The sequence below is a fragment of the Drosophila tropicalis genome, unplaced genomic scaffold, assembly GCF_018151085.1.
Source record: "Drosophila tropicalis isolate 14030-0801.00 unplaced genomic scaffold, ASM1815108v1 contig_158, whole genome shotgun sequence".
In the NCBI taxonomy this organism is placed as follows: domain Eukaryota; kingdom Metazoa; phylum Arthropoda; class Insecta; order Diptera; family Drosophilidae; genus Drosophila; species Drosophila tropicalis.
Window position 1 is genome coordinate 12,620,947 of NW_027172602.1, and position 14,338 is coordinate 12,635,284.

The following is a 14,338-nucleotide window of genomic DNA, read 5'->3' on the forward strand; positions in this document are numbered from 1 at the left end:
ATGGCAAAAAAAACCATGCGGAGCAAAAAACTTAATTCAATAACAATAACAAAAGTTTGATGGAAAAATGTGATTTAAGATATTTGAAAACAAAAGAAACTACAAGATACAACTAGAGAGATGGGGAGGGGAGGCAGTTAGATAAGGCAAAAGAGGATGGTTATCAATGAGGAAAAACTCTTCAATGGCATGTGTAGAAAAATCAAGAGAGGGGGAGTGATGGAGGGGGCGCAGTTTTCTTCTTTTTGTTTTTGTTATTACTGCGGCTGCTGGTGCTGGTGCTCTAGCGACTGAGGCGGCTGACTGAACGTAAGCGTCAGCGTTAACTTTTACTGCTATCTCACACATTTATAACTATAACCATGTGGCTTCAACCAAATATGTGGGAGCAAGCGAGATGGCTACAGTGTATGCACACGCTCAGCTGCTGCTGCTACTGCTGCGCCTCTACGTTTGTGTGTGAGTGTGCAAAAAGAAAAACTCACTACAATTTTTCTCGTTTTTTTATGTTCGTAGAAAAATTTCTTAAGTCATGCAGCAACAATAAAATAATATGAAACTTACCATTTTTCTCTTTTGTCACTTGCGTATGAGTTTTTCCCTTTCTCAACAACGTCCTCTCTATCGTGTCTCGTTGCTGCTACTGCTGCTGCTATTGTTGTTGTTGTTGTTCTTGTTGGCGGCGTTGTTAACCAAAAAAAAAAAACCAAAACCAACAAAAAAAAAAAAAACTCACGCGTTAATTCTTTCTTTTTGCTTTTGTTTGCAATTGGCGTTATTTTATTTTGTAATTCACGCACTTAACTCGGCTTTTCGAGCAACGTTTAATTCGGTATTGTATTTTAGCGACGCTTCTCACCACACACGCAATTAACAATCATAATAATAATAACAACTCGGCCGAAAATTAAAAGAATTGGAACAAAAAAACGTGAATCGAAAATGCCGAAGAACAGAAATAAACAGCTCGAACATTTCGGTGTTTTACTCACGAACTCGAACATGTTCGGGTGTTTTACTCACGAGCCACTATATGAGCCCAAAACATCGAACCGATGAGCCCTAGTTATCGATAACAAATACTGGGACGTTAGCGATAATTTAATGGTCCTTGAAATTTAAAAGTCGACTTTGAAAATTTAAACAAGAATTAATAAATAATATTCAGAGGTTTCTATCCTTCTTGCTATCCCAGGATCATCTGAAAATTATAAAACTGAACATTTTCTGATTCCGATTTCTCCATTTAGGAATTCTCCCACAATTGCCAACTAAATTTTTGTATGCAAATTGAACATTTTCTTGAAATTATTTTGTAGAATTGATTCAATGTATTTGATTTGCAAATTATATTTATTTTGTTTTTAATAATAATACCCACACAATTTTAATGGATTTAAAATTTTTCCTAGAAACTGAAACCGAATTCAATTAATGATTTCCAAATTTGATTAATAAAAGCTGCCACTAAAATATGCATATATTTATATAAGTTGTTGGTTTAGTTTGTTTGTTTTTTTAATCTTTTTATTTTGTTTTTGTTGTATTTATTTATTTAATTAATAATAGATTAATTACCATACACTTAACCGAGAGAGTCCTATTCGTAGCCATACACACTAAATATGCACAAAATTTATTTCATCTGTTTTTTTTTTTTTTTTTTTTTTTTTTTGTTGTATTAAAAAACACAAAGCAAAGGAAACGCAATGAGAAGAGAAAAAATTACAGATAAATCAAATTTAAAGTAATTGCGCTTTATAGAAGAAAAAGGGGCGATAAGGGGCTACAGGATGCGGGGCGGGTCGTCAGGAAGAACTCATATTGCATCAAGTTTTTATGGGGAAAGGGGAGGAGACGGGGGGTGGAGGCTTTGTTATATAATTAAAGCATAGGACAAATCTTTTGAAATACTTAGATCGTATAGAAAATGTTTATATAAAATAAGTGTCACATAACAATATACTTCTTTATCAATCTTTTTTTGTTGTTTTGTTTTTTATGTTTAATAAATTTTTGTGTTTTTTTTTTTGTTGTGGTTTTTTGTTTTGTTTTCTATTCCTTCAATTTGTTTAGCTAATTCCAGCAGTTTTTGCTTTCATTATTTTTCGATTGTATTTTTTTTTTGTTTGTTTTTGTTTTGTTTTAAGCTGTCTGCTAAACATATTATATATAGTTTATATATATAGATCGATTTCTGTATAGGCTGTTGATGTTGGATGCATTTCTATATACTCTGGCGACTGCTCCTTTAATTGGCCGCACCATAGACATTCTCATCGGAATAGGCTATATACAGGAAATAATCCTCTTCATGATGTTCCTGCAAGGAGCATAAAAAAAATGGAAAACTTTGTTAAGTTCTGATGAAATTCAAGTTGATTTTTCACACTCACCTGATACAATGAGCCCATGGTAGCCGATGTTGGTGGAATGACATTGTTGACAAAGAAGAATAGAGCATCTTCGGGACGCAAATGGATGCGTTTGCGTATGAGAAAATAGAATTGGCCCACAGTTAGATCCGATGGTACCAAATACTTTTTCTTATCCAAGTCCCCGATGCGAGCCTTTGGTGCCTTTTCGACAATCACCTGAATTAGACAGAGATAGAGATAGGGAGGGTGAGTAAGTGAGAGGGCATAAATATGCAAAAGTTAAATAGTTATACAAAATTTGTATTGCGCCTTTTATTAAATTAAAATTTGTACGTGTTTTCCCCTTGTCTTCTTATAACGAATACGTGATACCCTCACATTAGATAACAAAAATGATTCATGCAGGCGTTTTGGAATGCAGCATTTCTCTATGTACTTATAAATCCTTTTTAATTACCATAACTTCTCATATTCTCATTTTGAATACTTGGTTTGTTTTGCTTTCTATTGTCGTCTCTGTGTTTATTTTTAGTTTCAATTTTCTCATTTCATGATGTTTCTCACAAGGCCACAAAGAACATCATTTTGATGACCTTGACTTTGGCCTGCAATCGAAGAAATATGGAAAATACTTTTCCCAAAACAAAGTTTAGATGACTCAACAATATGAAAGCATTAGTAATCGAGAATTTCACAATATTTGAGTTCTATGCGAATCGGTTGAAGGAAAGGGTATTAAAGGGCTGATATATCAGCATTTGGTTGATTTTCTCCTATTTAATAAGTTTGTGATGAAATCTTAATGGATTTAAGCCATTTTTTAGCCCTATCAATGAAGATTTTATAGTTCAGTACTATGAAAACAAGTCAAGACGATGCAAATTCTAATAACCTAAATTAATTAACAACAATATGTGGTTGATGAATCTAAAGATTATTAAAAAATCCATTTATAAACTAAGATATGTATATCTTTGAAAGGTTTTGAAAAACCATGAAATTTGGATACTTTCTTTTAAACACATTTCAAGGTCACCAAAAATATTTGGTAGTGTATGGAAACTTCGTTTAGATCTAGCAAATTGAATGGAATTTAGAATGAACACTTTGACTTTCAATATTTTCCTTAATTGTGATTATAATTAGTATTTCTTCTTCTTCTCTCCTTTGGAGTAGGAAGAAGCGCAAAAACATAATGCATAATTAACAAATTCTTGTTTCGATTTCGAGTTTTTGTATTGAATTTGTTGCTAATTCTGTGTTGGACGTCATTGGCCTTTATCAAGGTGTCTATGGGATATATACAATAGAATAGATACTTGTATATATATTTAGATATAGATGTATATACTATATAGTTGTATGACCAGCTGGCCTCGCCACGAATTGGTCAGCTGTTATGTGATTTGTCTTGTTGCCAAAAAACAAACAAACAAACAAACAACAAGCAAAAACAAAGAAAATTTAAATATTTGATTTATAGAGAGAATAAGAAAGAGAGAAATTTGGTTAGGAAAGCGATGTTAAAAGGATGAAATCTACAAAAAGGCAACAACACCGTGGTGACAAGGAGTAGGGGAAAGAAAGCAATAGAGTGTGGAAGGAAATAGAGAGGGGAAGTACCCTCAAATAGGGCAGCAGAGGCATTTTGCTGTTGCTGCTGATAAGGATGAATATTTCAAGTCTTTTGGCATGATGAAATTGCAAAAAAAGTGCAAACAATGGGGGGAATGACTAACAGTGGAAAACAAATCAACAACAATAACACAAACAACAACAATAACAACAGAAAGGTAATATTAGCAATCGCGTTTTGTGCTTATGCGCAATACTTGTTTTTCTTCTTCTTATTTGGCGTTTAGGTTGTTGTTGTTTTTCGCAAAATAAACCAAATTTGAAACAAAAAAATCACAAAAATTAAAAACAACTGGTTCTCTGGTTTTCAGTAACGAGGGGAGGGGAAGACTTCGAGCTAGAGGGTGGTTTGAGTAATGAAGGCAAACAGCACAGGTGCAGGAAGGAGACAGAGAGAGAGAGAGAGAGAGAGGGAGTAAAAACAACAACAACAGCTGAGCAATGTATAGCTACTCTTTATCTATCCCCTCCGACCCCCATACCCTCTCTTCCTTCACCACCACTAGCTCACTCTCTTGCACATACACACACACACAGGCACCATCTAAGGAGAACAAAGCAGTTTTCTCTATGTATGCGCATTTGTGTGTGTGTGTTTGTGTGTTTTGGGCTTGTGTTTGTATGTGAGGGTCAATTTCGTTTTTCATATGAAAACTTTCAGTGGCTTTTCCATCTATGCTAAACTCTGGTCAAAGCTGACCAACATGCCTCGAAAGTATTCATAATTTATATAATTAAATACAATATTATATAAAAAGTTAGCAACAATTACAATTTGCGCATTATTGATTTTCCCCCGTATACACTCACACGCACACACACATACGAAAAATAAAAGCGACAGCAACAAAAACGAACGACGCAAAACAAACGCATACACACATACATTTATATTAATGTGTATGCGTGTGTGTGTTAATGTTGAAGTGTATTTTTTCTACTTACAGGCACACGGTCAGGATATTTGCGACGAATTTTATCGCCCTCGGCGCGTCTCTTCTCAAATGCATGCTCCTCTTTATATTGGAACTTCATGATTGTGTGTATTAAATTATTAACTAAGAAACGCAGTTTTTTTTTTCTTTACTGTGTTCCTCTCTTGCGCACTTTATTTTTATGTATGTCAGCTGCGACTGGCTCTGTATGTGGTGGTTTTATATATATATATATATATAGCTTTGTGTGTATTTTAGTCCCAGTCGGCGTTCTCAACCTTACAGAGCAGAAATTGAATTGGAAATGCAAAATAGAGCTGGGAAATCGATGTCTCCATCGATACTATCGATTAAATTTAAAAAGTGCGATAGATCGTTGTAAATTTTTTGATGGCGATGTATCGAACTTGATTTGTTGATTTTGATTTTTGTTATTTTGTTTAAAAAGTTAATTAAATCGATTAATTTGCACCGAATAAGACTTTTTTGAATTTCCCACGATAATATCGATGGAAAAAGACGAAACTATCGGTACTATCGAGTCTTTTTTCCATCGTTGCAAAATCCATCGAGGGGGAGACTATCGATGATTCCCAGCTCTAATGCCACAGCAAAAAAAACTAGGGACGTTAAAAATCTCGATACAATATATCGTCCGTCTATCGATATTTAATACGAATTCAGAAACTCGTCTCTAGCAACCGTTAGAATTGCAGATAAATATTTCAGTGTTGAAAAGTGCAAAATTCGCTACAGCTAGATTTTAGTGTTGGCAAACGCCATCTTCGCGATATCGATAACTGCGGCAAGAAAACATCGATATATCGCAGATAAAATCGATGGTTTTTCCACCTCTAAGCTGCTGGCAGCTTTATTTTTTTAACAACAAATGCAAACGCAAATGCATTTTTAAGCCTTTAAAGTTGAACCCAGCCAATTAAAATTCCATCCCAGTACCGTAAACATTACCCTGTCGTCAGGGATATCGTGATGTAAGGCGTCGCAGAGAATTCCAAAATCCAAAAACCCACAAAAATATACAGAAAATTATGTAAGTGTGTGTGTGTGCCACTGTGTACGCGAGTGTATAAAGCTAGTTTTAGTAACCAAATAGCGCTTAATGTTGCTGAGACAAGTTAAAGACATAATGTTGCTGCTTTTTATTACCTATGTTAGTTGTTCCCGTTCCCCCACACACAAAATTTTTTGTTTATGTGTGTATGTGAGTCTGTGTGTTTGTGTTCCAGGCACCTGTGCGTGTGGCTGTATGAGTGTTGCTTGCACAGTGGTTTAAGGCAGTTGTTTAAAATTGAAATTCTAAAATTTAAGTTATCGCTTCAGAAAACATTAAAAATATTTGACTAACATAAAAATATGTTTTTATAAAAAAATATTATACATACAAATATCAGGAATGTGTTCGTAACATAAACCAATGTGCTGCTGTTGCTGTTTGTCCGTCGCCTGTCAACTTGTGTGTCAATGTATGTGTGCAGCTATTTGGCTAGCGCATTCGTCATTTGTTTTAGTTTAAAATACAACAACAACAATAACAACAGCTCATATACATGCAACGACAACATGCCAAGAGCAGCTGCGTCAGCTTTATATATACATATGTATATCAGCGTGTGTTAACTCTATTGACCAGTCTGTTGATATTAGCAATAGTTGCTATTTATACATTAGCCAAGTAAATGTTTACGAATATTTTTTTTACTATCTCTCTTCCTCTTCCAGTGCTGAGTGCTGCATCATGCAGCCACAACGAAGGATTGGCCCTAGTTCTGGTGGAGGTGGCCCACCAGTCTGCCCAAATTGCCGTTGCCAGCTCTCACATCCGAGTCCCCGCCAAAGACGACAACAACAACAATTGCTACAACAACAACAACATAATTATCATCAAGGCAGAACAACCATTTTGGATGATGATGATTTAGATGATTTGGACGATGATGAACCAGAGCCCATTATCATGGCATTGGGCCAGCAATGGCATTGCGATTGCTTCCGTTGCTCTGTATGCAATAATCATCTGCATAATTGGTATTTTGAACGCGAGGGCTTACTTTATTGCCGTGAGGATTACTATGCTCGTTTCGGTGATGCCTGCCAGCAGTGTACGGCCGTAATTACGGGACCCGTAATGGTTGCCGGCGAGCATAAATTCCATCCGGAATGCTTTTGTTGTACAGCCTGCGGTTCATTCATTGGCGAAGGGGAATCCTATGCTCTCGTGGAACGCTCCAAACTCTATTGCGGTCAATGTTACGGCAAACGGAATGGCAATCTAATGCGATCAACTTCCGGTTCCAGTAATTCGGCTAACTCGTGTGAACTAGATTCTAGAGCGCGGATAACGAAAGCTGGCAAACCAATGCATTCCATACGCCTGGTTGAGATTCCGAAGGATGCGACACCTGGTTTACGTGTGGATGGCGGTATACCATTGGATGATGGTTGTCCCACTGTTCGGATAACTGAGTAAGCATATACACCACACCCTCTTACTCCTCTCCCTCTTCTTTGTGTGGGTGTGTGTCCATTGGAATTCCAAATTGTCTTTAGAAATCATTATTCAAAATGTTGTTGGGCTAGTAAAGTGACCCATCAAAATGTTGTCAGCATTTGAAAAATTAAATAAAATAATTTAATAACTTCCTAGTTATAATGCAATCAATTCAGAAGGATTGCTTGAAAAATTAACCATTCTGATTAAAGTATTTTGGAATTCTTTGGACAAAATAAAACACCACACTTAAATAATTAATATAGCCAACTAACTGTCATTATACTAATATTGCAACATGGTTATGGTCTCTATATTCTTCATGCTCTCATGTAAAATGCAGTTTCATTTGTAAATTTTATGGTCGCTTGGGTAAATATACCTTCTCCCTGCTAACCTCGATGGCCGAACGTTGTTGTGGTTCATATAGGTAAAAGCACGGATAATCGAAACAGATTTCGTTTTAAGATCCATTTTTTTTTTCGTGTGTGTGTGAATATTAACCTTCTCTCTTTATATCTACTGTTTAGAATCGATGTTAATTTAACAAATCTGCATATTGGTGATCGCATTTTGGAAGTCAATGGCCAGCCCGTGAGTGATTCGTCAGTGGAGCAAATCGATAAACTGATACGCAGTAATGAGAAGATGCTGCAATTGACAGTCGAACATGATCCAGTGCAAGTTTGTCGATCCTGCAGTCAGGCGGATATACAACGTGCCTGTTCCGCTTCAACATTGGCCCTGCCCTTGAGCACATCTGCTTCGAGTGTCGAAGTGGGACGCAATCTATACAAAACCAACGATCCAACGTCTCAGCCCCCGCCTGGGGGCACGAAGGCGAGGAAATTACGACAAATTACATCCTGCTCAAATTCATCATCAATGGGCAATAATATCAACAATAATCACAATCACAACAACAGCACCACAACAACCACAAACACTCTCTCCGCCATCGTTAGCAACTGCACATCGACCAGCCTAAAGGAAAAGGAACGCTGCTCTAGCTTATCAAAACTTCTGGATGATCAACATACAGCTCAACAGCATTCAGCTCATCCGCAATTATATGATCTTTCGAGAACACAAAGTTGTCGCGTTGTCCAGAAGCCGCAGCGAATATTCCGTGCCACAGATTTGGTGATGGGTGAGAAACTGGGTGAAGGATTCTTTGGCAAGGTCTATAAGGTGACACATCGTTTGAGTGGCGAAATAATGGTACTGAAGGAATTGCATCGTGCCGATGAGGAGGCCCAAAGAAATTTTATAAAAGAGGTTGCCGTTCTTCGTCTGCTCGATCATCGGCATGTACTTAAATTCATTGGCGTTCTGTATAAGGATAAGAAATTGCACATGGTCACGGAATATGTGGCCGGCGGTTGTCTCAAAGAGCTCATCCACGATGGGCGGCAATCGTTGAGCTGGTCACAACGTGTTCGCCTGGCCAGAGATATTGCCTGCGGTATGAGTTATCTGCACTCAATGAATATCATTCATCGGGACTTGAACTCAATGAACTGCCTGGTACGCGAAGATCGTTCCGTAATTGTGGCCGATTTTGGTTTGGCGCGCAGTGTTGATGCCCCACCTCGGTTGCCTGGGGCCAATACGGTGGGCGACGCTGCTGCCGTATGGTCACCCGGTGGCACATTGAAACGCAGCAAGAGCCGCCAACGACGACAACGTTATACGGTTGTGGGTAATCCCTATTGGATGGCGCCCGAAATGATGAAGGGTCTCAAATATGATGAGAAAGTCGATGTCTTTTCGTTTGGCATTATGCTTTGTGAGGTGAGTGTGTCTGTCTCTGACTCTGTAAAGGAAATGCTTATTCTATTTCTTGATCCTCCTCCAGATCATTGGACGCGTTGAAGCCGATCCCGATTATATGCCACGTAATTCCGACTTCTCACTCAATCAGCAAGAGTTTCGTGAAAAATTTTGCTCTCACTGTCCGGAGGCGTTTGTTAAAGTGGCCTTTGTTTGCTGTGATCTCAATCCGGATATGCGCCCCTGTTTTGATACCTTGTACATATGGTTAGAGCAACTGCATCAGCATTTGGATAGTGCCGCCGAATCGGCACCAGAACTTTTGCATGAGATTGAGAATTTTCAAGAGAGCAGTAGTTACATTAGCTCTGAGGATGCCCTGTCGCCCACATCTCAACGTAGCTTGGACAATCTATGTGAGACACAAGATTCGCCTGTGAAATCGGCATCAGCACAATTGCCGACATCATCGGCAACATCGCCGCAACAGTTGCTGGCCGAGGAAAAGGAGAATGTGATAATGCGACCACAGGATATACCAAAATCACCGCATTTAGGCAAAGATTTCTCGCCCACAGGTGAACGTTTAAGGGATAGCATGCGGGCACGACGTCGTCAGCGATTTTTGGGTGCTCAACAGCAACAGCAGCAACAACAACAACAACAACAGCAGCAGCAGCAGCATCATCGAGGTTTAACACCAGAGACTACATCAACCGAACGTGCCCTTAAACAGGCCTTAAAAAAATGCCGACCCTTTGGCGAGAAGGGTTATCTAGTGGACTTGCGTCCAGGCGGAGATCTGCAATTGCAGGATGTTCGTGATTTGAATAATTATTCCGACGTGGATTCCAGTTGTGATACAAGTCTCAATTATCATGAGGTAAACCAATTGGATGCAATTCAACCGAATTTCGAGATCAAAAGTGATGCAATGCCACTGCCTAGTGTTCCTGCTCCCGCCCCATCTTCGACTCCGCCTTTAACACGCCCCTTACCGGCAGCTTTGAAGCATTTCTTTAAAACACCGCCAGTGGCCTTGAAAATGTTTCAGCGTTTGGAGCACGAGGCTAATCTTAATGGTGGCTCCGCCGCCCCACGCGCTCAACGCATCAATCAGACACCAATCTTTGGACGTCGTCATTTGCCCATGAAGACCACAACCAAGACGCCGCCCCCAATGCCCACGATGTTAAATCAAGCTGAATCTTTAGAGCATTTAGTTGGAGTAGCCAAGCCGCCAACAATTTCACCATCTAAGCGAAGTAAGGCTACCCTGACAACGACAACGACAACAACAACAGGAAATGCAACAACTGCGGCTAAACCAGGACCACCACCAAACACAACGCTCATTTGTCATGCCGAAATGCATAGGCCATCATCACAGGCAGCATCAGGAGTTTCTTCATCCCACAACGATTGGCTGGCCAAGAAGCATAAATTAACCTTACCCTTGGTACCAGTAACAGCAACTACAACAACAACAACAACAGTTCGTGCCCCCCTCACAAAATCCCTAAGGACGGGCAACAACAATTCAATATCACCCACGCGACACATAAGAACGACCAGCAGCAGGCCAGGATCACCAAGTAAACATTTAGCCCAGAGGCACACGGCAGCGACAGCTCAGCGGTTAAATAGTAATGGTAGACACACATATATCGCCCTCTAACATGTGAGAATTATAAGCTAATACTCAATTATTTTCAGTGTCCGCCTCCACCCATAGCAACACAACAACACGCCTCACCATACTCAGTCCGGAGAAAGTGCATCGTTTGGGTGCTCGTCTCAGTGATCAAAAGCAAAAGCTACGCGAAGCCTCTGAGACAGCAGCAGCAGCAGCAACGAATAGCAACAGCAATGGCCATGGACAGCAACGTTCTGGAACTGGAACTGTTGTTGTTGGTGGCAACAATCGTCGCAGAATACCTCCGCCACCGCCAGTGCGTGGCATTAATCGTTAGCATTCCCTCCCACCCCCACAAACAAAAGGCATTCCATTTCAAAACAAAAACCAAAACGACAACAATTTATTATTAATATAACGACACAAGAAGAAAAAGAAAAACAAAAGCGAATAAGCCGACCACACACACAATTTCTAAAATTGTGTGGAGATGATAAAGACGATAAAATGATATTAATGCAGGCAGCTCAAATTTATACCACGAACCTTCGATTAGAACGCTTTCCATACCCTTGCAGAGGGTATTATCCAAGAAACCCCATACCCTATACACAAGTCGGTCTGTCTGTTGAGCCATACATTGTCATTCCCAATCTCTAACCAGATAATTCCCAAAATATTCCCAATAACTATGTAGACTGTCTTCCATAAGCGGAAATTAATAGAACTAAAGATATATACTATATTGATAGATTATCAGATCAAGTCAAGCTGCAAGGGTATTTCAATTAACATCGGCAACACCGATGTTAAGCTTAAGGTATTATTTTACATTTTTCTCTCTTTTTTTTAATATTAGATGTTTTTTTTTTTGTTGTTGTATTTTTAATACAAACTACTTACTAATAAGGTTAAGTGCCTGTTAAAATATAAACAAAAAAAGAAAACAAATGCAATATTTACACATACAAATATAAACAATGCGCAAGACATAAATTAAAAGCAAAAAACAAATGGATTTGTATACAACAAGAAATAAATCTTTAGTACATAAGTTTAACCAGGGTTAAATTGTAACTGAAAACTAACGAAAATATTGTTACCCATTCCTCAAAAGAAACTAATTTTATTCATATACGATAAATGTCTAGTTGTAAGCAATGTCCAAAATAAGAAAGAAACTGGAACTAGATATATGTATGTACATACATATATATGTATGTAATTGTTATTGTACAGTAAAAATTTCAACTTCAATTAATTGATATATGTATATGATTATAAACCATTTATTGAGTGCAACTAACTCAAAGTAACTCGAACTGACGAAACAAAACTTTGATCGATTTCAATTATCTGTTTGACAGATCAAAATTGAATTTTAGTTCGTTGAAAAAGTTTTTAAAACTCACAAAATGAACTTGAAAATTTTCCTAAACTTGCCTATATATACATACATACATACTTATATGTATTATTAAATTTTGCCCTATCTGGTTCCAGTTTTAGCTCAATAATAATATAATTAAACTGCTAAGCAATTCGAAACGAACGAGATGGATATAGTGAGAGAAAACTTGTGCCATGACCCATTAAGTGGGCGAGCGAAACAGAAAGAGAGAGAGAGAGAGATGAGTAGTTGGTAGAAGCAAAAAGAGGAATCCAACAGCAAACAACAAACCCACTAAAAACAAAAGACAAAACAAATAAAGTATATAATTATAATTAATTTTTTTTATATATATACATATATACACTTATACATATACATATATATACAATGCACATTCCAAGTTAGTGTTTATTTCTAATTTATTGTGGCATAATATTTTCATGTATCATTCATTGAAAACTAAACTTTGAATATCGAATTTGCTCAATACATATACATATACATAGATAGATTTGTTTTCTTGTTTTTAATTGTAATCTTTTTTGTTCTTTTTTCGTGTCCTTTGTTTTACAAGTAGGTTAGTAATTATTAGTATAATTAAAAATGAAAAGAAACGCGCTAACTGTTCATTCCATACAATAAATACTTATACTGTTCTAACTGTTATACGCTCTGTGTGTCTATTTGATTAAATCCAGTGCCGGATTAAGCCGGCTTAAAATATATGTAAGTTTTTGGGATTGTAAAGCAAATTAGTTTGTTACATTAGGACATGAATGAAAATCAGTCCAAGTCTTTCGGATTTACAGATTCCCAAAGATAATGTCGTTTTTTCGGACTATTTTTTGTTCTGCGTTTCTTATTGGAATCAATATCTGATTGGGTATTTAAGTGCAAAGTGAATCCTTTCTGTCAGAAAGATTGTGTCGACAGAAGGATTCTTGGTATCATTTTGATGGGTATCCAATATGTGACTATTAACTTTTGTTTCCGCCTTCATTGTCCTGCTGCTGCTGCTGTTCCTGCTCCTGTACATCGCGGTACAGTTGCTCATCTATTCAAGTGAATTGCATTGTCAATACATATGCATACATATGTGTATGTGTGTGTGTATGTCGCAATCGAAGCTTTGGTTTGCACCTGCACACCTACATACAAATTAACAGATACATGCATAATTATAGCTACAAACATACATATGTATATACATACATGTATGTATCTATACAACGGTGTACATATGTATGCAGAAGTCTAGAACCTGTACACGGACCCCGTTGCCTTCCACCCACAAGTCCTAAATTTTCTATATAAGCATAGTTTTTTATTCCCAGGAAGCTTCGCGCAAAGGATACATACACAAAATACGGAAAATAAAGGGCAACAAACAACCACAATGACGACAGGTTGTATGTATACATACATACACACACACACACATATGTACATATATTCATCCATCGTGGAATTTGTCCCAGACCATGGTTTCGAATGGATCGATTATACGAGCTACGAAGTGGGCGTGCTACTCTCAAATACAAAAAAGAGGCGTACCCACACACAATAAAAATCAATGCAACTTTTATATACATATGTATACGTGTATATGTATGTATGTATATATGTGTGTATATGTATGTATACATACATGCGCACAACACAGATACACTAATATATTGTATGTGGGTGTGTGTATTTCCTTTTTCCTGGGTCTCCCAGGTTCATAGGTTTACAGAACAGCTGTTCCATCAGCAAGTTAAATACATATAGAAAGAGAGAGCGCAAGAGCGAGAAAGCTAGGGAGAGCACGCAAGCAAGCAACATTACGTATTCAAGGTCTACATTTGTGTATCGATACCCCCAAAAGTAGTCAACCCCAACTCCTCCCCTTCGTTACCCGCCCAACCCCTGTGCCAAAACTTGGCATGACTTGCATGGGTACATACCACATTGTGCCACACGAAACAAGACTAGATACATATGTATGTACATACATATGTACATACATTTTGTTATATCTTACGTATGTATGTACATACATTTGTACATGGTCTATCCCCCACCGCTCCTCCCGGTAGG

At 37.8% G+C, this 14,338-nt stretch overlaps 2 protein-coding genes across 4 annotated transcripts; one reads left to right on the forward strand and one right to left on the reverse strand.

The window, feature by feature from the left end:
* Nucleotides 1-1,741: 1,741 nt before the first annotated feature.
* Nucleotides 1,742-5,242, reverse strand: Atg8a (Autophagy-related 8a). The gene is made up of 3 exons (XM_068303071.1): nt 4,959-5,242; nt 2,397-2,594; nt 1,742-2,323 (listed from the first exon to the last, which is right to left on the reverse strand). Exons 1-3 carry the CDS (start codon nt 5,046-5,048, stop codon nt 2,252-2,254), a joined length of 360 nt encoding a protein of 119 aa, XP_068159172.1. The 5' UTR covers nt 5,049-5,242; the 3' UTR covers nt 1,742-2,251.
* A 548-nt stretch (nt 5,243-5,790) lies between these two features.
* On the forward strand, nt 5,791-11,543 carry LIMK1 (LIM domain kinase 1). Of its 3 annotated transcripts, none has more exons than XM_068298407.1 (6): nt 5,793-5,999; nt 6,689-7,432; nt 7,801-7,887; nt 7,988-9,251; nt 9,316-10,882; nt 10,947-11,543. In XM_068298407.1, the coding sequence occupies exons 2-6, from the start codon at nt 6,705-6,707 to the stop codon at nt 11,201-11,203; spliced, it is 3,903 nt and encodes a 1,300-aa protein (XP_068154508.1). In that variant the 5' UTR covers nt 5,793-5,999; nt 6,689-6,704; the 3' UTR covers nt 11,204-11,543. The 3 variants fall into 3 exon arrangements, with proteins under 3 accessions (XP_068154527.1, XP_068154508.1, XP_068154517.1); XM_068298416.1 differs by lacking the exon at nt 5,793-5,999 and adding an exon at nt 6,415-6,432; XM_068298426.1 differs by lacking the exon at nt 7,801-7,887 and having other exon boundaries at nt 5,791-5,999.
* The last annotated feature ends 2,795 nt before the right edge of the window (nt 11,544-14,338 follow it).

Bases quoted from the DNA above. Each gene is read 5' to 3' on its own strand.
- LIMK1 (XM_068298407.1), top strand. From the start codon at position 6,705: ATGCAGCCACAACGAAGGATTGGCCCTAGTTCTGGTGGAGGTGGCCCA. The intron at 7,888-7,987 runs GTAAAAGCACGG...TCTACTGTTTAG, and splicing joins CGTTGTTGTGGTTCATATAG to AATCGATGTTAATTTAACAA. The intron at 10,883-10,946 runs GTAGACACACAT...AATTATTTTCAG, and splicing joins TCAGCGGTTAAATAGTAATG to TGTCCGCCTCCACCCATAGC.
- Atg8a (XM_068303071.1), bottom strand. From the start codon at position 5,048: ATGAAGTTCCAATATAAAGAGGAGCATGCATTTGAGAAGAGACGCGCC. The intron at 2,595-4,958 runs GTAAGTAGAAAA...TGTCTAATTCAG, and splicing joins AATATCCTGACCGTGTGCCT to GTGATTGTCGAAAAGGCACC. The intron at 2,324-2,396 runs GTGAGTGTGAAA...TGCTCCTTGCAG, and splicing joins CCATGGGCTCATTGTATCAG to GAACATCATGAAGAGGATTA.